Source organism: Dromiciops gliroides, chromosome 2 (genome assembly GCF_019393635.1).
Source record: "Dromiciops gliroides isolate mDroGli1 chromosome 2, mDroGli1.pri, whole genome shotgun sequence".
Classification (NCBI taxonomy): Eukaryota; Metazoa; Chordata; class Mammalia; order Microbiotheria; family Microbiotheriidae; genus Dromiciops; species Dromiciops gliroides.
The window spans coordinates 217,074,436-217,097,197 of NC_057862.1; the positions used below are offsets into that span (position 1 = coordinate 217,074,436).

The 22,762-nt window shown below is 42.0% G+C and overlaps 1 protein-coding gene across 4 annotated transcripts in view; it reads left to right on the forward strand.

Annotated features, from left to right (window-relative positions):
• The window catches only part of FOXN3 (forkhead box N3), a 526,444-nt gene that overhangs the window by 211,511 nt on the left and 292,171 nt on the right, over nucleotides 1–22,762 (forward strand). For 3 of the 4 annotated variants that reach the window (XM_043981748.1, XM_043981751.1, XM_043981750.1), the window contains one exon: nucleotides 13,589–14,145. In XM_043981748.1, coding sequence (XP_043837683.1) covers nucleotides 13,603–14,145 — 543 coding nt within the window. In that variant the 5' untranslated portion in view covers nucleotides 13,589–13,602. Of the gene's footprint in view, nucleotides 1–7,734; nucleotides 8,064–13,588; nucleotides 14,146–22,762 lie in introns of those variants that run through there. The other variant, XM_043981749.1, reaches the window with a different exon arrangement.

The following is a 22,762-nucleotide window of genomic DNA, read 5'->3' on the forward strand; positions in this document are numbered from 1 at the left end:
AATAGCAAAAATAAGATGATCTCTGACTTCAGGGAGCTCACATTTTAGGGGAGGGAATAACATGCCAGTAAATGTTTATAATACACACACATGAGTGTAAAAAGAAGATAAATGGGAGAGACTCCTATAGGAAAAGGAGAGAGGAGGGAAATGACCAGAATAGAAAAGCTTTTTGTAGGTAGCAGGATTTTGAACTGAGTCTTGAAGGAAGTTAGGGAAACCAGGAGACAGACATAAAGAAAGCTTCTTACAGCCAGTGAAAAGATATGGGGGCAGCTAGGTGGCACAGAGGATAGAGCACTGGCCCTGGAGTCAGGAGTACCTGAGTTCAAATCCGGCCTTAGACACTTAACATTTACTAGCTGTGTGACCCTGGGCAAGTCACTTAACCCCAATTGCCTCACCAAAAAAAAAAAAAAAGATATGGAGTTTGGAAGAGTGTTATGTTTGAGGGACAGCAAGTAGGCCAGTGGGCTTCTGGGTGGCACAGTGAATAGAGCGCTGGGCTTGGCATCAGGAAGATTCATGTTCATGAGTTCAAATCTGGCCTCACTTAATAGCTGTGTGACCCTGGGAAAGTCATTTAACCCTATTTGCCCCAGTTTCTCATATGTAAAATGAGCTGGAGAAGGAAATGGCAAACCACTCCAGTATCTTTGCCAAAAAAAAAAAACAAACCACCCCCAAAATGGAGTCACGAAGAGTTGGACACGACTGAAACAACTGAACAACAACAAAAGTAGGTCAGTGTCACTGGATCATTGAGTACAGTGGAGGGAAATAAAGAATCTACATTCTTACCTCTGTGTGTGTGTGTGTGTGTGTGTGTGTGTGTGTGTGTGTGTGCGCGCGCGCGCATGTATGTATAATATATGTGTATTTATGTATATATATATATTTTTTTTTAAGAGCTTCCAAGTTCAATATTTCCATTTTGCCTCCAGCAAAGATTCTTGATGCAGTTTAGTCTTGGTTATTTCATTTTACCCAAGGAAGGAAAAGGTTCTGTCTCTTTTCTCACATTCTACCAGTCATGACCCTATTTTCTCATATATAACTGTTATGTGGTTTCTTTTCCACCTAGGGAATATATCTAACTTGTCATTTCCCAAGTACCTCCCATTGCCTACACTCATGCCTATGCAAATTTTGCACCAGAATGAAAAGTCTGGGGAACTAAAAAAAGGTATCAAAAGTTACTCTAGTATATCTAGAAATGGTCATTATCTGGAATGGTCATTATGTAGACTTAGTACTTTGACAGATCTCCAGTGGGATTAAATTCCACAAATTATACAACATTACACCATTTCCTTTACTCTTCCAATACTACAGAAAACAAAGAAAGCTTCAGTTTCCAAATCCCAGCAGGCATCGATAATCAATCTCGACTTTCTGCAGTGATCCCTAAATTGGTTCCTTACCACTTCCAATGCTGCTGTTCAAGCCCTCATTATCTCCAAATGGGTCTCTCTGCCTCTAGTTTCTTAAGATCTTCCAGTTCATCCCAAGGCCATTTAACAGATTAATTCTCCTAAAGAAAAAGCTCTGAGCATGTCACTTACCTGCTGAAAAACACTCAATAGCTCCCTGTTGCTTATGGAAGAGACATCTCTTGAATCTTCCAGTAGTTATTGTTCCACACTTCACTCCCAAGCTTCTCTGTATTTATTTATCTGTGTGCATACTGGGTTTCCCCGTAGAATGTAAGTTCTTTGTCTTTCATCACCTAGTATGATATAAATAAATGCTTGTTAAATGAATGAATGAATGACTCCTTCTTGCTCTAAATTTTATCCCATGAACCCTGGCTCAATGGATGGGTGTTATTCATCTTTGTTTCCCCAGAAGACTCTACATAGTGTCTTGTAAATAGTAGGGATAGAGATAAGGGACTAAGCATTTATTGGGTGCCTACTCAATGCCAGGCACTGTGCTAAATGCTTTGCATTTAGCAATTGATCCTTACTAGAACCCTGAGAGGTAGGTGCTGCTATTATTCCCTTTTATAGTTAAGGAAACTGAGGCACACAGTTTAAGTAACTTGCCCAGGGTCAAAGTGTAAAGTCCAGATTTGAAGTCTGGAATAGCTGACTCCCAGCCCAGTGCATTGTTAGTAAGAAGGCCAGACAGTCCTGGATTCAGGAGGACCTGAGTTCAAATCCAGCCTCAGACACATTTACTAGCTGTGTGACCCAGGGCAAGTCACTTAACCCTCATTGTCCCGCAAAAAGCAAAAAAATAAAAAATAGAAGGCCAGACAGGTTGGTCCTTAGTGTAAATGAAGGAGAATAATATGTGATAAGGTGGACTGAAACAAGATTATAAAGTCTTTAATTACCAAACAGGAGTTTAAACATGATTCTCAAGGTAACAGGGAGATACTGAAGGTTATTGAATGAGAGGAATGACATGGGCAGACATGTGCCTTAGGAAAAAAAAAATAACTTTAGTTACTTAATAAATATGTCCATTGAGTCAAAGGAGATTCATTTCAAGGTCTAACAAACTCTTTACCCAAGAAATTATTTTTCACCTTTTTTTTTTCAAGTAACCAGCATTTATTTTCTTTCCCTACCAACTTTACCCCAATGAAAAAAGAAAAAAAATATGAACACTTATAATAAATATACATAGTCAAGTAAAAGAAATTCTCCATTGATCATGTCTAAATAGGTTTCTCCTTCTACATATTGAGTCCATTATTGGTCAGAAGGTACGTAGTGTGCTTTGTCACTGTTGGCCTTCTGGAATTGTGGTTGGTCCCTGTACTCATCAGAGTTCTTAAGTCTTTCAAAGTTGTCTTTAGAGTGTGGTCATTGTATAGAATGTTCATCTGATTCTGCTCACTTTACTCTGCATCTGTACATAAAAGGCTTTCTAGGTTTCTCTGAATTTGCCCATTTCACCATTTCTTACAGTACAATTTTTTTTTTTGGTGGGGCAGTGAGGGTTAAGTGACTTATCCAAGGTCACACAGCTAGTAAGTGTCAAGTGTCTGAGGTTGGATTTGAACTCAGGTCCTTCTGAATCCAGGGCTCGAGTTTTATCCACTGCACCACCTAGCTGCCCCCCATAGTATGATTCTATCATATTATTAAACCACAATTTGTTCAAACATTCCCCAAGTAATGTTTTCCATTGGTTTCCAGTTCTTTTGCCACCACAAAAAAGAGCTGCTATACATAATTTTGTATGCCTGGGTTCTTTCTTTGTTTGATCTTGTTAGGGCTTAGGTGTAATAATGGTATCATGTGGTTGAAGGATGTGTACCATTTAGGGACTTTTGGGACATAATTTAACATTGTTTCCTAGAACTAGACCTATTTCCAACTCCACCAACAGTGCTTTTAAGGCCCTTCTTTTCCCTCAACCTCCCCAACATTTGTCATTCTCCGTTTTTTGTTTTGTTTGCCAGTAGTGTGTGTGTGTGTGTGTGTGTGTGTGTGTGTGTGTGTGTGTGTGTGTGTGTGTGAGATGTGTATTTTTCTAATTATTAGTGATTTGGAGTATTTTTTCTATGTGGTTATTGATTGCTTGGGTTTCTTCCTTTGAAAACTCATATCCTTTGGCCATTTATCAGTTAGGGAGTGGTTCTTAGAAATTTAAATCAGTTCCTTATATACTTTGGAAGGGAGACCTTTATCTGAGAAATGTTATATAAGGGTTCCTTCCCCACCCCAGGTAACTTTCCTTTCTTATTTTAGCTCTGGAAACTTCTTAATATCTAACTTGAGTTTCTCTTCTTATAGTAGAAACCAAAGACAGGTCAAGAAATGTATGAAATTGGAAGCAACCACAAGAGAAGCCAAAGAAAGTTTTATTCTTTGTGTCCTTCTTAATACTTTGCAAGGTATCTACTAGGTGCTTAATATAGTTCCTAAATTCTTGTTACTTAAAAAGCTACTTACCCCACCCTCTGCTGCTCCTTTTGGACCAGCATCTTCCTGACTCTCAATTAGTTTTTGCTTTTATGGTAGGTGAAAGTATTCTGACTTGTTTAGACCCTAAAGCAAATAATTGGGGAAGGGGCCAAGGGATTTTAAAGAATGGCACAAGATAGCTAATATAAGGGGCTTAAAAGGTTTACAGACAGTTGGCATGTTATTTCATTTGTGAGGTGAGTATTACAGGTATTATCTCTATTTTATGGATGATAGGAGAAAGGTTGTGACAGACTTGCCCAAGTTCACACTTGTCGGAAAACACAGGTCTTATGATTCCCTCTATGTCCTGCTTTTAAAATTATAATAGATAAGTGCAACTAGGTGGCGCAGTGGATAAAGCACTGGCCCTGGATTCAGGAGGACCTGAGTTCAAATTTGGCCTCAGACACTTGACACTTACTAGCTGTGTGACCCTGGGCAAGTCACTTAACCCTCATTGCCTTGCCAAAAAACCCAAAAAATTATAATAGGTAAAATTTAAAAATATACTAGCTAGCATTTTTGTAATGCTTTTTGGTCACAATCGATCAATAAACACATATTAAACACCTACTGTGTGCCAGGCTAAGAGCTGAAAAAAAGCTTACAGGTGGTATTATCATTCCCATTTTATAGCTGAGGAAACTGAGGTTTAGCGAGGTAAACATACTTTCCCACAGTTAATGTCATAGGCATGGTTTCAAAACAACGTCTTTCTTGACTCTATGCCCAAAGCTTATTCTATGACATTACTTCACCTCTTATATTCCCAAGAATATAGAAGGAAGTGGGAAGAGAGTATTTCAATAGAGACTTAAAGAGACCTTCCATTCACACCCTACTCTGATGCCTCACTGTACTGTGCAGGCCATCCTGGATTCTCCAAGGCTATTTTCCTTTACAAAGAAAGATTCTTGAGTGAAAGGATGCAGTAGGTGTTTAATATCTGTTGAATGGAATTTAATTGAATGCCAGTGGAACATCAGCTCTGGCAGGCCCCTCCCAAGTTGGGGAGTTCTGAAAATTGAGCCTGTGATTAACCCAACCAACTGCTGAGAGGGGCTTATCATGAGAATAATCACACACATCAATTCATAAAGACCTTCATGGGGTTATGATCTGCCTCTGTGGAGGGAATGCCCACACTGATGAAATCAACGATCTTTTGAATTATTAAAAAGGATGTGAAACTCTGGTTGGAGTGAGCTAGTCAATAGCTTGGGAGGTCAGGGGCATGGAAAGGAAGGGCTGCAGACACATTTTTTTTTTTTTAGGAGATTGGGGTGTTAAGTGACTTGCCTAGGGTCACATAGCTAGTAAGTATAAAGTGTCTGAGGCTGGATTTGAACTCAGGTACTCCTGAATCCAGGGCCGGTGCTTTATCCACTGCGCCACCTAGCTGCCCCCTACACTATTGACCAATAACATTAGCAGCATTTAAAGGAACCGTCTGAAGAGACTTGAAAGGTAATGGCAGGGAAAGAGGATTTGTTTGTTTGTTTTTTCTCTGTGTCCTTATTGTTCTACAGGTCCTGATGATACCAAGATTTTTATAACTACAGTTGATACGTGTCAAAATCTCCCCCCCCCCAACTCCATATTTGTTTGTTGTTTTGTTTTTTCTCAGGAAAAAAAGGTGACCTTTTGAATGGGCATTGTCTTCCTCTTGGCATCTGTTCCCCTTTGGTTTGCAGTGAGGGTGGGGACATTATCTTGAAGGTACCCTACCATCTTGTGAGATTGATGAATGGTAGACGATTCTGCTTTCCCTAGGGAGAAGAAGCTGGCCTTGTACTGAATAATTTCCAGGCTGGTTTTCTTCTTTTCAGGAATGAAAAAAAAAATCTAAAAGCAAGTAAGGTCATTTCCCCCTACTTCATCCAGCTTAGCTAAATCTTGCTCCAAAACAGAATATATGTAAACAGGCTCAACATTTTCTTAGGGTCCACAAGAGTTGGGTGCTTTAAAAATAGTAAAGTTCAGGCCTCCATCTTACAGATGAGGAAACTGAGACCAAAAAAGGTCAAGCGGCTTTGCCGCAGGCCACAAGGGGGAGGGCCAGTGGAGCCTAGGTCCAGGGACCCCACCGGGTTCTTTCTACCACACCCCTAGGCTTTCCTCTCCCTTTCGTCATAGCCTCCCCACCCCCAACCCCAGCCCCAGTCTGTCCTTCAGTCGACCAGTCCACCAGCACTGTATATCGTTTCTCTGTTTTGTCTGGTCCTTCAAAAACTTCCGCCGGTTCGCTGGGGAGGGGGTGTGGGGGTGTGGGGGACAGAGCCTTTTTACTCATTAAAGACTCAGACGAACTTTGAATCGATTGTCTGTCAGTGCGATGGCTAGTGTTTCTCCGCTCGTCCGTCCCCCCACCCCCCACCCCCAACCCATTAAAAGAAAAATCACTAGGGTGTCCTGTTGGCCAGACTATCATCCTATAAAAAGATGGGGGACTAGGGAAGACAGTTGGGTTTTAGCAGTGGGTGGCACATTCTCCGTAGGCTGCCGAGACTCTCTCCTCTGGGGCTGGTGCTCATTTGTGTGGGTGGGACCATGAATTGGTAATTGGGTTTGTGCGAACCTCCTGGAAGGGTCTGGGAGATAAGATTTGTTTTAGCGGCTGGCCTAGAAGTCTGCCGGAGTGTGGAAAACAAACAATTGCCCGCTCCCCTTCAGAGTGGCTTTTAAAACCCGCGGTTTGCTTTGAAACGGACTTTGTTTTTCTTTAATTCTGTCTCGGCCAGGAGGCTGTCTTTCAACTGTTAGATAAGCGAGGCCGAAAAGTGTAATTTTAGCTAAGACTTTTCTCATGGGGGGGGGGTTGGAGGGGGAAAAATTGGAAAGGCTTTGGGAGTTATGATAGGAATTTGTAGTTTGGGAGGAGTGGAATATTTTTTTCTGCATTGATGACTCGACCGCATCGTAATTCTTTTTTTTTTTTTAATTTTTACTTTGTACCATGTATGGCAGAAGGATTGGGTAAGACCCGACTGGGTGACACGTTGGAGCTTAGGTGGCTTTCAGAGAATGGAGGTGCCACTCGAATTAGAAAGGGGGCATTGCTGCTTCTGATTTGGGGGCTTCTCTGCACCGCCCCCCCCCCCCAGCAGCTTTTAAAAGAGCAAGGAGACAAACTTCTGCAGGGTCTGGAGTCATTTCACGGTACAGGGAAGCCCCCTAACACGCGTGCACCCACCTCTGGGGGCTGGGAGAAGGGAGCTTTTAGTACCCTTTGCGGACCGGAATAGGTTCGTTTCTCTTTCCTTTCCTTCTCGAGTCCCCCGCCCCGACCTCGGCTGCAGAAAGGGAAAGTGTGCCGTGGCTCTTCAGGAGCCGCGTCACCCCCCTCCCAGGCCCCCACCCCCGCCAGCCCAAGGGGCATAGGGAGAAGTGCAGGAGGAGAGGAGCCGGAGTCTGCTGGGGAAATCTCCCGTGCGTGATCCCAGAGTGGAACTGGGCTAGGACCCGGAGCTGAGGTAGCCGGGGAAGGAGAGAAATGGGGCCGGAGGGTGACAGCCTTCCTCTTCCGCAGGGCAGCCCCTACCTCCTCCTCCCAGCCTGCCGCCCCAGACGCGAACAGAGAGCCCGGTGCTCCTCTCCCCCAGTTAGTCTCACTGCAGCTCTAGTCGCGGCTGCCTGCCGGCGGCCCAGCCCACGTTTTCTCTCTCTCCGGCTCCCTCCCCCCCCCTTCTGCTTTCCCCTCCCCTCCCCTCCCCTTTCTTCCCCCCTCCTCTTTCCTGGTCATGTGTCGCCTTTTTTTGTTTGCAGTGGAAACAATTTATCGCTCTTCTGCTAGCCCCGGCCCCCAAACGCTGCCGATCTCGAGTGGGGAGGTCGGACGGGCCGGGGAGGGGGCGGGGGAGAGGAAAGAAAAGAGGCCGACTGCAGCAGGTCCCATGTCTCTCTTACCCTTCTCTCCTCTTCCTCCTCCTCCTCCTCTTCCCGCTTCTGTTCCCCACGACCACCTCCTCCCTCTCTACTGCCTGCTGCACATTGTTAGCCAGGGGAGGAAGCGATGTGCACTTCCATCAGATGAAAGTTTGTAACCTCACGCCCAAGGGCAGCGGTGGAATCTAATCCCACCTTCCACCCCCTTCCCCCTCCCCACCCCACCCTGACCCTACCCCCAGCTGGAGCCAGGTAAGTTTATTTCAAGCTTTTGCAGGCGTCCAGGGTGGGAGGTAGATCTAGGGGGATGGGGGGGGGGGGGGAGAAGTGAGGCTGGGGCCCAGCGGGATGGGCCGGAGATGAAGGACCAACTCGTACGTTTTAATTTGTGAAGGTGGTCCTCACTCCTCTGCAGCTGGGCATCTGGGTGGGGTGGGGAAGGATGTTTGCTCTGGGGTGCGGAATGCGGCTGGGTTGGCCCAAGTGGGCAGAGGAAGAGAACCTCAGCGGAGCTAAGTTGGTTGGTCTAGAGAGTTTCCTGACCCGACGTACAGGATGTTTTCCTATTGCTTCGATTTCCGAAAAAAAAAAGAAAGAAAGAAAGAAAAGAAAAAGAAAGAGACTCCTTCAGAAACAGACGAGTTGGCATTGTGTGGAGAGGATTGGGATCTCAGTTATTCATATTGGGGTCTGGGGGGCATAGGAGTGGAGGAGACGGACCCTAAGATAACAAGAGATGTGCCTAAAAAAGATTTTTGCTTCCTTGCTTGCTTGCTTTTTTGCTTTCTTTCTTCCTTTTTTTAAATAAACTGTCCAGCCTTGGCATGGGGTAGAGGGGAGTAAGTCTCCTGAAACGTTACTCAGCCTCCCAGGCCCACGTCCCCCCTTCTCTATCACGGTTTCTCGGGTGCATGATAAGTTGGGGGCTGTATTTATTTTTATGACATGCAACCCGTAAGGGCAATAAAACGTTTATGACATCTGACCAGCAGTGAAGGTATGTGAGCTCGCAACTGCCCTGTGTGTGGGGAATAAGAGCAGTTTCCCTGTCTCCTAGCAACATGACTGATTGACTCTAAGCCCAGCCAATCCCCGCCTTCACTGTTCCCCTTCAAATGTTTTTGACAAGTACAGTAGAAGGGAGCCCAGTGTGTGCGCGCGCAGTAGCTGGGGGTGGGGGGAGAAATGGAGTTATCCCTGGACCCACAAACTCTCGGACTCCTTTAGCATTTCTATTGAAATATCTATTACCCCTCCTCCCCTTTAAAATCCACAATGAACACCTGTTGAGGCCTCAACATTTTAATGTGTCTGCCAGTTATTGTGGAAAATTTTTTTGGAAGTGGGCAGCGAACAAGCTTTTCTAAAGCAGTTTATCTCTTTAATAAAAAAAAAAGCAAAGCATAAAAAGCAAGAGGGGTGTAGTAGAATTAATTCCGAAAAGTTTTAAGGGGGGGGGGCGTCACTGAATAACTATTGAGTTATCTTGTGGAACAGCCTAATTGGCAGCACATTAAAAAATGCATACTCTCTCTCTGTCTCTTTTTCTTTTTTCTAGAATAGGGAGGGGAAAAGATTTGGCTAGTGTTGTAGTTAGAATAGAATAATGGAAAAATCCTCAGCTGTGGTTTCTGGAAAATGTGTTTTAAACCAAACTTAGAGGTCAAGAGCACTGCACACTGTTGCTGTAAAATGCATGATTTGTAGGTATGTCGTTGGGGTAGCTTGGGGGAAGCAGAAAAAGAAGGCTGTCCGGATTTGGACAAAGCAAAGAAATGCAAGGTTATTGTATCCCTCCCCATTTACTCTTTATTTTTCTAAACTTATTTTCGAAGTATCATTTAAAGAAAGAAACTATTATTGCTGGCCTCTGAAAATGTTTGTTTAAAACAAAAGAAAACATGGAGAATAGCTTGTTCATTCCTTTGGGAAGCTACTGACAAATAAGCAAATTAAACAGAAAGAGAGCAGCATGTTGTCATAGCAACAGTGCAATTAAATTACTTTACTGTCAGCCATGATATAATTTTCCTGTTTAGAAGCTCATGAGACATAAAACTTTCATTTGGAGCTCAAGTTGACTTAAGCTTGAGTAGTTGGTCTAGCTTGTTCCCCTTTGAGGAGTAGGAAGTTACATTTGTTTGCCAGAAATGCAGATATTTGATGGAAACTCTAGGACTTTTGAGAAAGAAACCCAGACTTGATCTAATTATAAAGAAAAATAAAATTCAGGTTATGGTAGAACTCCTTGCCTTTGTTCATGGTAGTTGCTCCTGTTTGGTAAGAATAAAATATATCCTTTTAGACGAAATTTCATTCTTCTTTTCCTGATATGGGGAACTTCATGCTGGTGTTGTGCATTTCCTTTCAAAATAGCATATGTAATTCAGCTTTCTTAGCCTTTTGGAGTTGCAAGGGACAGTAGAGGTACCACCTTCCCTTCCTCCACTCATTTTACAGATGAGGAAACTGAGACTCAAAGGAAGGGAGGATGGGACTTGCCCAAAATCACACTGATAGCTCAGATCTACCTGATATAACTTTTTGGAGTAGAAAAAGTACTCTCAAAGCTACTTTTTTTCCCATTAATTCAAAATAATGGTTATTAAGCCTCTGCTCTGTGTGAAGGTAGCTAGATGGTGTGGTGGAAGGAATGCTAGGCCTGGAGTCAGGACCCCCTGAGTTCAAATGTGCCCTCAGGTATTCCTAAGTCACTTAACCACTATGACCCTCTGTTTCTTCCACTATAAAAGGGGCTAATAATAGCACCTACCTCTCAGGGGTTTTCTAAGGATCAAATGAAATAATACCTATAAAGCACTTAACTCAATGTCTGGCAAATTGTAGGTGTTCTGAATATATGTGTTTGTGTGCAAGTGCAGGTGGGTAGTCAGTGTGTTGTAATACTTGGAAAGCAGGACTTGAAGCTAGGAAGACATTTGTCAGTCAGTAAATAAACATTAAGCACTTATCACATGCTTCCTTTCTGTCATGTGTGCTTTGTGTGTGACTTTGGTCCAGTCACTGAAATGCTCATTGCTTTAGGCAGTTCTGAGCAGCAGAAAAAGGTATGGACACACTTTGGTTGAAGGAGTTTCCTCATGCAGAGAGTTCCTGTTGAGTAAAGTCAATAGTCTAGTCCCAGTGTATGTAATGTGCCCTTGTCCCTTGGGAGCTAGTAGAGGGATAAGACTCTAATACAAATTAGACTATAATGAGCCTGTAGGAGGAATACCCAGGGTTAAGAGATGAGGAAGATGGACCTTAGCTTTGGAAATCAGTGAAGGCTTGCTACATACACATTGCCACAGTAGAGAGAGCCTTAGGTCAAGGTTGGGAATCCCAGGATCGGGGTTTGTATCCTGACTCTGCTATTTACTTACTTTTTTGTAAATATGACCTCAAGTTACCTCCCCCTCTCTGGGTTTCCTCCTTTATAAAATGAGGAGATTGAACTCTATGACCTCTAAGGTCCCTGGAAGATCCAAAGCCTGTGATCCTTTAAGTGGAACATTGAGGCTATTGGAGACATCTTACTGATTCTTTTAGTAGGCCTTGGCATTTTTTGTTTTTTTGTTTTTGGCAGGGCAATGGGGGTTAAGTGACTTGCCCAGGGTCACACAGCTAGTAAATATCAAGTGTCTGAGGCTGGATTTGAACTCAGCTCCTCCTGAATCCAGGGCCTGTGCTTTGTCTACTTTGTATTTTTTTTTGTTTTTGTTTTTGTTTGTTTTTTTTTTTGTGGGGCAATGGGGGTTAAGTGATTTGCCCAGAGTCACACAGTTAGTTAGTGTCAAGTGTCTGAGGCTAGATTTGAACTCAGGTCCTCCTGAATCCAGGGCCAGTGCTTTATCCACTTTGCCACCTAGCTGCCCCAGGCCTTGGCATTTTAGAGTGTCTTAGCTCCTTTCCAAAATGTATGATTTGAGCTCCCCCCTGCCCCCAACCTCAAACAACAAACTAAAAAAGTAACCACATCCACAAAACCAAACTTTCAACTATAAAGCAGAGCATCCAGATTCCCTTTTGCATAATTTCTGCTGTGTTACAAAGCTTATGTTGAATTTTAGAAAGTTAACCAAACTTCTTATCTGTCCAGGTCATTGTGTTGGGTACTGTTTGCCACTCCCTCATTTATTTTTTTAGTTGAGTTTTGTTATATGCTTCTTGTTCTAGGTCACTGATAAAAGTAGGGAAATATAATTGTGTAGCGATACACGCATCAACCTTCCTAGCTTCTGAAGCCACCAGGAGTCCTTCTGATCTCTCCCCTTCTCAGTGCTTTGTCACTTTAACCTATAAGTCCTGAATAGCTTTCCTACATGCTTGAAGTTACTGCCTTTTGCTTTCTAGTGCCTCTTGCCTCGGCAAATAAGACTGCTTCTTGTTCAGTCCAGATACGTAGGGTTCCTCCTCTTCTTCCCTCAGACCGTTGCGGATGAATGGCAGAGGTGCTGGGGAAAGAGGGAGAGAAATCCAAGAAAACACTAAAATTGATGTGTCCCCCTGGCAATACAGTTTAATCATAGTACAATCATGATGTGTTCAAAATGGGAACAGCTGAACTTAATCTGAAGCAACTGGCCTTAAGCTATTCTATACACACATGCACATAGAGAGAGATATATGTGGATATAAATACATATATGTATATTATATATGTCCAATGTATAAGTATGTGTGTATATATTGTTTGTCCTTTGTAGTGGAAAAGGACCATGACATTGGGAGGTGATGTCATGACTTGCAGTGAATTGGATTGAAGTGAGGGAGTGCAAGGTCACCAACCTCACTCTCTCCTCCAGAGCCTTCTGGGTCCAGTGGCAAGATGTATATCAGGACGACTGGAGATGGCCCTGGATGTTGAAGGCAGTTGGGGTTAAGTGACTTGTCTAAGGAAACATGCATGTAGGCACACATATTCCTGTATGTGTATATGTGCATATATATACATAGATGTATACATATTTGAAAGCAGAGTGATATGTATATACAATGTTATGCATATAACAGTTACATACTATTTTGCTTTCCCTCAGTAACATTTATTGTGGGATATGGGGGAACGTAGTCACAAGTAAATGTTGATACCAAAGAACCAGGAAAGCAGTATGATTGAGCCCTCATAGACTTAGTTTCAGAACTTGTGGATTTCAACTCCACTTCTGACCCTTATTACATTACATGGTCACTGGGCAAATCATTTTCACCTTGTTTTTTCTTATCTGTAAAATGGAGATAATAATACTTTATTCCTTAACTCACAGGATCATGAGAAAATTGCATTGTAAATTCTAAGGTGTTCTATCTTTCTATCTTGTGTAGATGGTAAAACCGTGGCATAAAAACTACTACCTTACACGGATGGGTAGAGGCGAGTGGTCACTTGAGGTTTCAGTAGAGAATCAGTAACAGTGTTGGGATTCTTTCTTGATTTGAGTGAAAATTCTCATTTTTTATTTATTTGTAGCTCATCATTAATGGTTTATGTACATGATTTTAATATCACAACTATTCTGCTATTTCTTATGTCAGTGTTATTATTACTATCCTATTTAAAACCAGTGCCTCTTCCAGATTGCAGAGGATTTCATTTATTAGCTTTTTCATGTATAGAATAACGTGAACAATGCATAAAGAGATATGACCACGTAGGGCAATGTGTGGGTGGAGGTGAGGGAAAAGGGAGGGAGGGAGGGAGGGAGGGAAGAAGCAAGTTTTCTAGACTTCTTTAAATTTACCAGCTAATCTTTTCTATTTCAAATTTACTTTGCTAGGAGCCTCCACCTAAATGGGCCCAGTCATGCCTCCCAGTAAGAAGCCAGAGAGCTCAGGAATTAGTGTTTCCAGTGGCCTGAGCCAGTGTTACAGAAGTAGCGATTTGTCCAAGTCCCTTCATGATGAAGATGACCTCGACTTTCCCTTGCCTGCCATCCGATTAGAAAAAGGGGCGATGGAAGATGAAGAGCTCACTAACTTGAACTGGTTGCATGAGAGTAAGAACTTGCTAAAAAGCTTCGGGGATTCAGTCCTTAGGAGCGTCAGCCCTGTTCAGGACATCGATGATGACACCCCCCCATCTCCTGCTCACTCTGACATGCCCTATGACGCCAGGCAGAACCCCAACTGTAAACCTCCTTATTCTTTTAGCTGCCTCATATTTATGGCCATTGAAGACTCTCCAACCAAGCGACTGCCGGTAAAGGATATATACAACTGGATCTTGGAACACTTTCCATATTTTGCAAATGCACCCACAGGGTGGAAAAACTCAGTGAGACATAATTTGTCATTGAATAAGTGTTTTAAGAAAGTGGATAAAGACCGAAGCCAGGTAAGCCTTTCAGGGTCTGGAAACGATGCGTATAATTCTATTGCTGCCTCTGCTAATTTTGTTTTAATCTTCTCTACTAAAGGGGGAAAAAAATCTTTTTGAAGTTCTCCTTTTAAGGGAGTGCAAGTTCATTGTGGCGAAAAAACCAGCATGGTCTACGGTCTTTAGGATGGCCAATTATGACTTTATTTAACTCATTGTCTAGACATCCAAAAGAATTCTTCCTCCTTTGCTCCCCCCCCCCCTGCCCCAAAGCTGGCATCCTTATACATATTTAGTCTAACATGGTTTTTAGATATCATTGCTGAGACTACTGCTTGTTGTATTTCTACACCATCATTATATGAATGATAGGCATGTTGTTATTAGTTTTCAGTCTTGACCCTTCCCCTAAAGTTTTAGTTTAGTTTAGGGATGCTTTAGGCTGAGGAAGGTTCAGTCACTAAGTACTGAAGTTTGCATGTACCTAAGCAAGTTGGCCCCTGAAACATACTTAAAGAAGAGAACTGTATCTTCCCTTCGTTTTTGACCCGAAGATAGGGGAGCTACCTTAATACTGTGGTGTAAATGGCTATTAGAAAGACCTTGGTTGGCGCTTTCAGAATGCCCCTCTGATTGAAAACCAAAAATAGTGGTGAACTACATAGATTACTTTCTTTAACTGCTTGTGTAATTAAGAGGTTGGCAATCACTTTGCGTGTGATTTTTGTGTTTTTGTGTGAAGCTACTAGCACAATTATATTCTAGGGTAACTCACAAGTGAAATGTGAATTGGTGTTTTTTTTTTTTAATTGTACAGAGAAGAGTTAGTTGTTTCTTCATCATTTATATGGGCTCTCAGGGATAAGTATACTACTTGTAGTATCAACATTGACTTGGAAAACTGAGCTGGGATCTGACATTGAATAGCATCACTACTTGGAATAAATTGACCCTCCTTCTTTCCCTTCCTCCTTTCCTCTCTCTCTTCAACTTTTTGAATTTTCAGTTGAGTCTCACGGATAGCTATTGTCTGGGGTCAGCTGCTATGCAGAAATTGGGCTTTGGCTTCTATCTGGGAGAGAGTTCTGGTTTAAAATAGAATAAGGAAGCTGAGGAAACTACTCATGCCCTGAGTGGAATAAAAACTTCATGGGGATGGGGGCAGCTAGATGGCGCAGTGGTTAAAGCACCGGCCCTGGATTCAGGAGTACCTGAGTTCAAATCCGGCCTCAGACACTTGACACTTACTAGCTGTGTGACCCTGGGCAAGTCACTTAACCCCCATTGCCTTTAAAAAAAAAAAACTTCATGGGGAGATAGAAGGAGCAATGGTTTTCCATGCGCTTCTTGGAGTTATAAAATCCAGCTCACTCAGAGTTCATGTTCAAGATTTTGAAAAGCTGAACAGGAGAGAGAGGGAGGAGGATTTGGATGTTGAGGGACTAAGCCTTTGATCTCTGTGGTAGAAGGTGTGTGTCTAAAGTGTACAGATATGAATATTCATCATTTTCTTCCCTCCTTCAGGTGCTTCTTTCCAGAGTTCCTTGTTTTGTTGTTGTTGTTGAGCTGTTTCAGTCATTTCTGACCCTTTGTGACCTCATTTAGGTTTTTCTTTTTTTTTTTCCCCTTTTTTTTTTTTTAGTGAGGCAATTGGGGTTAAGTGACTTGCCCAGGGTCACACAGCTAGTAAGTGTTAAGTGTCTAAGGCTGGATTTGAACTCAGGTACTCCTGACTCCAGGGCCGGTGCTCTATCCACTGTGCCACCTAGCTGCCCCTTATTTAGGGTTTTCTTGGCAAAAGTACTGGAGTGGTTTGCCATTTTCTTTCTCTAGCTCATTTTACAGATGAGGAGACTGAGGCAAACAGGGTGAAGTGACTTGCTCAGGGTCACCCAGATAGTAAGTGTCTGAGGCCAGATTTGAACACCTCTTCCTGACTCTAGGACCAGCACTCTATTCTCTTCACCACTTAGCTGCCCTCTTTTAATGTAGGCTTAATGACTGGATTTGTACTGCCTAGGATAAACAGTGACAGAGAAAAAGGCCCCGTTGCTCTAGTCGTCCTCAGTTTTTGAGCACTGTGCTTTGCCTTGGTCTGCTTGCTGTATTAGGTCACTTTTTTTACTGGTCTTCTGTCTTTTCTTTCTTCTGAAGCACTGTAGCATTTGGAGGCCCAAAGGTTGGGTAGTTGTTGACTTCAGCACGTTCACCAGGATTTAAGTTTGGACTTCATTAGCAAAAGGCCTTACCCATTTTAAGCACCAAGACATGCAGCCCTGAAATTGTTTAAAGGCAGCTTCCCTGAAAGAAAAAGTAATGTACTGCCCTCTGAAAAGCAGAATCATTAAGAAGAAAGTCCTCGTACCCCCTCTCCTCATTCAAAAAAGATGCATCATATCATTAATTAAGCAACTTTCACCAAGATTTTTAGCCTGCTGGGAACTGTTCTTGCAGGTTACCACGTGTATGTGTCTGCATGTTTGACGTATTGTACATGTGCATAAAAGTAACTCAGTAAGCAACCTGTTCTGAAACTTAAAACAATATGAATTCCAAAGCATGAGAAGATTTTGGAGGATTATTTATTAGCTTTGGGAATTGAAGGCAACTGCTGGTTGGTATTGTGTCAATACACACCCCATACTAGGAGAAGCTACACTTTGCCCCCTTCTATTCTCAAATCATCCCCCTCCCCCCAGCCATTTCTTAGTCATATTTATCTTGGTGCCCTTTTCAGAATAAGTTCAGATACCTACCAGTGAACAAGTATTTGTTTTAAAGACTTGAAAAGATTAATCCCTCACCTTCTTTGAGTTTCTCCCTTCTTATCCATTCTGACCTGTATTGACATGTTTTTGATGAGCTTCCAGGAAGCTTTGTGGTTTAGGTGTCTGTGACCAACATGTGTGATACCGTGAGAAGAAAGTAAAGGCTTTTCCCCTTTTCATCCATCTGTCTGTCTGTCTATCATCTATCTCTACTTATTCTTGCTTATCTTGTGATCTGCTAGGGGCCATTTTCAGATGCATGGAATTTCAGTCAGGGGTAGCATAGAAAAAGTAGACCTGTGACTCATACTTCTTTAACTAGTTAAAGACTTCACATAAAATTGTTTTTTTAGATCCAGAGAATTTTACTTGGCTATCTTCCTTACATAGTACTAGAATTTGGCCTTGGGATGAAATTTGAAATGCATGTTGGTTGACAGGAAATGCAGCCTTGTATACTTGTCTCATACCTTGAATGCTGCCTCAAAAACCTGTTAGTTATTTCTGTCCCCCTCCCCTTTTTTATTTGTCTATAGAAAAGTTTGCAACCAGATATTTGTTTGTTTTGCGGGGCAATGGGGGTTAAGTGACTTGCCCAGGGTCACACAGCTAGTAAGTGTCAAGTGTCTGAGGCTGGATTTGAACTCAGGTACTCCTGAATCCAGGGCCAGTGCTCTATCCACTGCACCACCTAGTTGCCCCTGCAACCAGATGTTTAAGTGGAATTTAGTGTTTTGTGGCCTGGACCCAGAGAGCCCTTCCTGTATTTCCTGCCCCCAGTTGCCAATGCCTTCTCTATCAAAATTACCTTGTAGATGTTTTGGAAATACTTAGCTATGTAAGCTTCTTGAGAGGGAGAACTGATTATCTGATGAATTATCAGTGCCTAGCACAATGTTAACTGTTAATAAGGCAGTTGGGTGATATTATGGATACATACGGTGCTGGGCCTAGAGTCAAGAAGACCTCAGTTGAAAGCCAACACCAGACATGTACTAGCTGGGTAACCCTGGACAAGTCACTTAACCTCTGTCTACTTCAGTTTCCTTTTCTGTGAAATGGAAGCAATGTTATTGTGTTGTTGTATCCCACTGTTGTTGTGAGGATTGAATGAGATAATATTCTCAAAACACTTAGCACAGTGGCTGGCTCTTAGTAGGTTCTTAATAAATGCTTGTTTCCTTCTTTCCTTAAAGTGCTTAGGAAATGTTGACTGATGCATTGATTTAGACCTCTCTACATAAATTTAATTTCATACATGTATTGTTCTGAGAGGTACAGAAACTTATGCTTTTTTCTTTAAAAGTTTTTCTTTTGGGGGGGCCAATGAGGGTTAAGTGACTTGCCCAGGGTCACACAGCTACTAAGTGTCAAGTGTCTGAGGTCAGATTTGAACTGGTGCTTTATCCACTGTGCCACCTAGCTGCCTAGGCAGAGGTTCTTAACCTGAAATTGTCCTTAAGGGGGCTCTGGATAGATGTGAGGGGAGTTTATGAACTCATATGGGGGGAAAAATTGCACCTTTATTTCAACATAATCGATTTCCTTTGTAATATATTTTATTTTATGCATTTCAAAACATTCTTCGAAGGTGCCCGTGGTTGGCACATGGGGTCCATGACACAAAAAGGTTTAAGGACTTTTGCGTTTGGGGGTGTGAAGGAAACACTGGGGTCAGGTAGAAAGCAAAGCATCTTGGGGGTTAATAGATTTGGGTTTTAGTCTCAGCATTGCCACTGACTCTCTGTGTGACCCTGTGCAAGTTACTTCAAATTCTGTCTTCTTGTTGGTAAAAATAAAAGGGGTTAGGCAGAATGAACTCTTCTTCTAGCTCAAAAAAAAATTTATGAAAACTTTTTGTGGGTGAAATGCATCCTCCAATATGTATACTTCAGAGAGAGAGAGTGGTAAGTCCAGATGTTTGGAGCTCTTCAGATGTGGTAAAATCCTGTTGTTTATAGATGGTAAAGTTATTCTCTTTGCATTAAGCTTGGCCCAGATAGCTTACTGTCACTGGGTTCTGTACTTAACCTGGTACCCAAGTCTCTCCCAATGTCTCTTGTTTTCTGCTGACAGTGGTCGGGCAAAGGTTGCCCTGCCCCAAGCCCACTATTACTTACAAAGTCTCATTTCCCTACCTCTGTGGGCAGCTTTATATATATACATTTTTTTAAAATTTATTTTGGGGGGAGGTGAGGCAATTGGGATTAAGTGACTTGCCCAGCGTCACACAGCTAGTAATTGTTAAGTGTCTGAGTCCGGATGTGAACTCAGGTGCTCTATCCACTGTGCCACCTAGCTGCCCCTATATATATATTTTTTTTTCTCAAAATGGTTTGGCAAAGGAGTCGTCTCTTATGTGATAGCACCCCCATATGCTCAAAAATATGATATGATAATAGCTTTTAATCCCTGCCACTTGATAAAATGAATCATCATGGCCTCTGAAGCTTCATCTTCCAATGAACCAGCTACAGATTCATTGGTGTGATTTTTGTGTTGTTGTTTTTGGAGGAGGGAAAGATTAATTTTAGTGGGAAAATGCCATATGAATCAGTGCCTTCTGGATCTAGAAACTATGTCCCCCTAAAACTAAGTGATTGCAAATTGGATGAAGTTGTGACAGAGTTTGATAGAGCTTCTCTGTGGACTGACAACAAGGGCTTTGGGTCTACCCTGGAATTCTTGCCCAGCTGCTTACTAAGTCAGCACTCTCTGAGCCTTTATTTCCTCATCTACAAAATGGGAATGATTTTACAGATACCATTTGATGATGAGACAGAAAGTTAGTAGGGTGTTATTTCCCCACCTTCCTGGTCATGTTTGCAATGCTGATTTCATGGGATTTTTTTTTTTTTTTAGTATCAAGGGAGATAATATTTTGTCATATCGTTATAAATGTGAGCTATTTGTGTGGATCCTCTAGGCAGAGGGCACCCCCTTCAGGGGTAGACCCAACTGGGATTTGTTTTGACCAAGATGAGTAGAAAACAAAGGCAGGGGAGGCTGAGGCAGCTGGCAGCCTCTGTATTAGGGCCTTCTCTTTGCTGCTGGTAGTTCTTAAGTATCTTCTGTTTGCTGGTTGTGTGCCAGGCCTTTTGACCAGCTCCCTTGTGATGCTCCTTCAACCCCTATAGATCTGGTTTTCTGACTGTTTGGATGGACTTTGGTTGTCCCGCCTACTCTACCTTCTGGTATCTATGCCCTCTGATTTGTTTGCTTACCTAGTTTCTAACCTGGTAGTTGTCCTGATTTCTGCTGTGGTTGCTTCCCCCACCTTTATGTTTCATTTGTCCTGTGCTTTTCCTGTTCTAACTCTTCACCCCATTTCCTGGAATTTACACCTCGCAACTCAGCAAGACATACCTAATGAGAGATGACTCTAGAGGGGAAGGAAGACTAGGAGCAACAGTGGGTGGGAGTTTCAGGGAGAAAGGTTTCGAAAAGTACTGTTCCAAAAATGAAATGGGTTAACTCATTAGGTAGTGAACCTCCCCCTTCTTCTTTCCAAGAAGAGATATGAGGAAGGGATTCATCTTTCAGGTAGCATTCAACTAGATTCTTTCTTTCCTCTGAGATCATATGAGAACTGGCCAGGATGTCTAGCATCAGTTTGCTGAGAACCCCTCTTTAGAAGGTCCACCTAGACATTGCTCTGGACCCAGATGTAGTGATATTAACCCCACTGTATTTTTCCAAGGACAGTCTTATCCATTTTTGGCAGATACTAATGATATCTGGATGGCACCTGGGATGTCCATCCTTTAAATTGTTCTAGTTAACAAGAAAGTCTTCAGATAAATTTTGTGTTTGTCATATTAGAATGTAGGAGTAGCAGGATGGTTTAGGGGCCTTCTCTCTCACTTTTAAATTGGTGTCTAGTTCTCCTTATAACAAAGTATACTGCTAATCTTATATGCCTGTAAGTTATGCCCTTTTCATTTTTCCCCCCAGTAGTAATGAGTGGATCAGGAGGCAGTCAGTCAACTTTCCCAGCTCATTCATTCCCTTGTCCTCCAGAAATGAGTTATTCCATGTTCTCAACTATGGAGTAATAGTATGTTCATGAGAGAATCATAGGAAGTTTTTAATCTTAAGTAATTGGGGGTAGGGGATGCTCCATCTTAGGTGATATGTCTTATTCTCTGGAATCTTGTAGTATTAGTAGCCCAGAATGACAAAAAACTTAGTAGCTTATCTGCCTTAGTGATATTGATTGTCAAGGTTTGTGGCAGTCATTCCCAAGTCCTTGGCCCAAGTGAAATAGGTTGCCCTGTGCTTCTTCATTCCTGAAGCCTTTCTATTTCTAGCACAATTCAAGTTAAAAGTTTTCAGGATGTAGGAATTCAAGAAAGCTATACATGTGACAGCTAGGTGGTGAAGTAGATAGAGTGCTGGGCCTAGAATCATATTCCTGAGTTCTAATCTGGCCTCAGATGCTTATTAACTGTGTGATCCTGGGCAAGTCTCTTAATCCTATTTGCCTCAGTTTTCCTCATCTGTAAAACAATCTGGAGAAGGAAAAGACAAACCACTCCAGTATCTTTGCCAAGAAAATCCCATCTGGGGTCAGGAAGAGTTGGACTCGATTGAAACAACTATACAGCAACAAAAATGCATGTAAAGCAAGGAGGTGACTCAGTGAATAGAACGTCAGGCTTGGAGTCAGGAAGACCTAAGTTTCTGATTTCAAATCTGGATACAGAGGCTCACTAGTTCTGTGACCTTGGGCAAGTCACTTAACTCCTATTTGCCTCAATTTCCTCATTTGTAAAATAATAGTACCTAGGTGCCCCCCCCCCCACCCCTTAGGATCAAATAAGATAATACTTTAAAAGTGCTTAGCTTAGCTTTAGCCTGGCAGATAGCTTTATATAAATGTTAACTATTGGCTATTCTTATTAAAGCATTTTTTGTATTCTTTTTGTTTTTTAAAATAAGCTTTTATTGATCATTTAAAAAAATCTTGTTATAATATCTGTTAGTATCTCTCCCTCCGCCTTGCTCCCAGAGAGCTATTCCATATGGCAAATAGTATTTTTTTAAAGACATAAAAAGAAAAAGAAGTCAGCATAACTGATTCATACATTCAAAAGAAATCTGAAAATATGTGTAGTGTACAACACTTGTGTACTTCCCACCTCTGCAAAGGGGTGAAGGATTGAAGTGTCTTTTCTCATCTCTTCTAAGACAGCCTTTTCCTTTATAAATTTGCACCATTCACTTTTATTTTTGTATGTGGGAGATGTTGTTTTATTTACATTGTTGTCATTGTGTATATTGTTTTTTTGGCTCTGCTTACTTCATTCTGCAACAATTGATATTTTTTTCCCATGCTTCTCTGTATCTATCACAATCATCCCACCCCCTCCCCTTTTCTTTTTTGCTGGGCAATGTGGATTAAGTGACTTGCCCAGGGTCACAAAGCTATTAAGTGTCAAGTGTTTGAGGCCAGATTTAAACTCCTAAATCCAGGGCCAGTGCTTTATTCACTGCGCCACCAAGCTGGCCCCAGATCATCCTTTAAAAAACAACACAAAAACCAGCACAATAATATTCCATTACATTCATGTACCACAATTTGTTTAGCCATTTCCTATTTGATGGACATCTTCTTTGTTTTCACGGTATTATTTTTTTCTGTCACAAAAAGTGCCACTATAAATATGTTGGTATATATGGGGACTTTCTTATCACTGATCTCCTTAGGGCATAAGCCTACTAATGGAATCTCTGGGTTAAAGAGTATGGCAATTTTAGTTACTTTATTTGTGTAGTTCCAAATTGCTTTCCAAAATTGTTGTACTGATTCATAGCTCCACTGAAAAGCATCTTCTTAGTGGATATTCCCTAGATTTTACATTTAT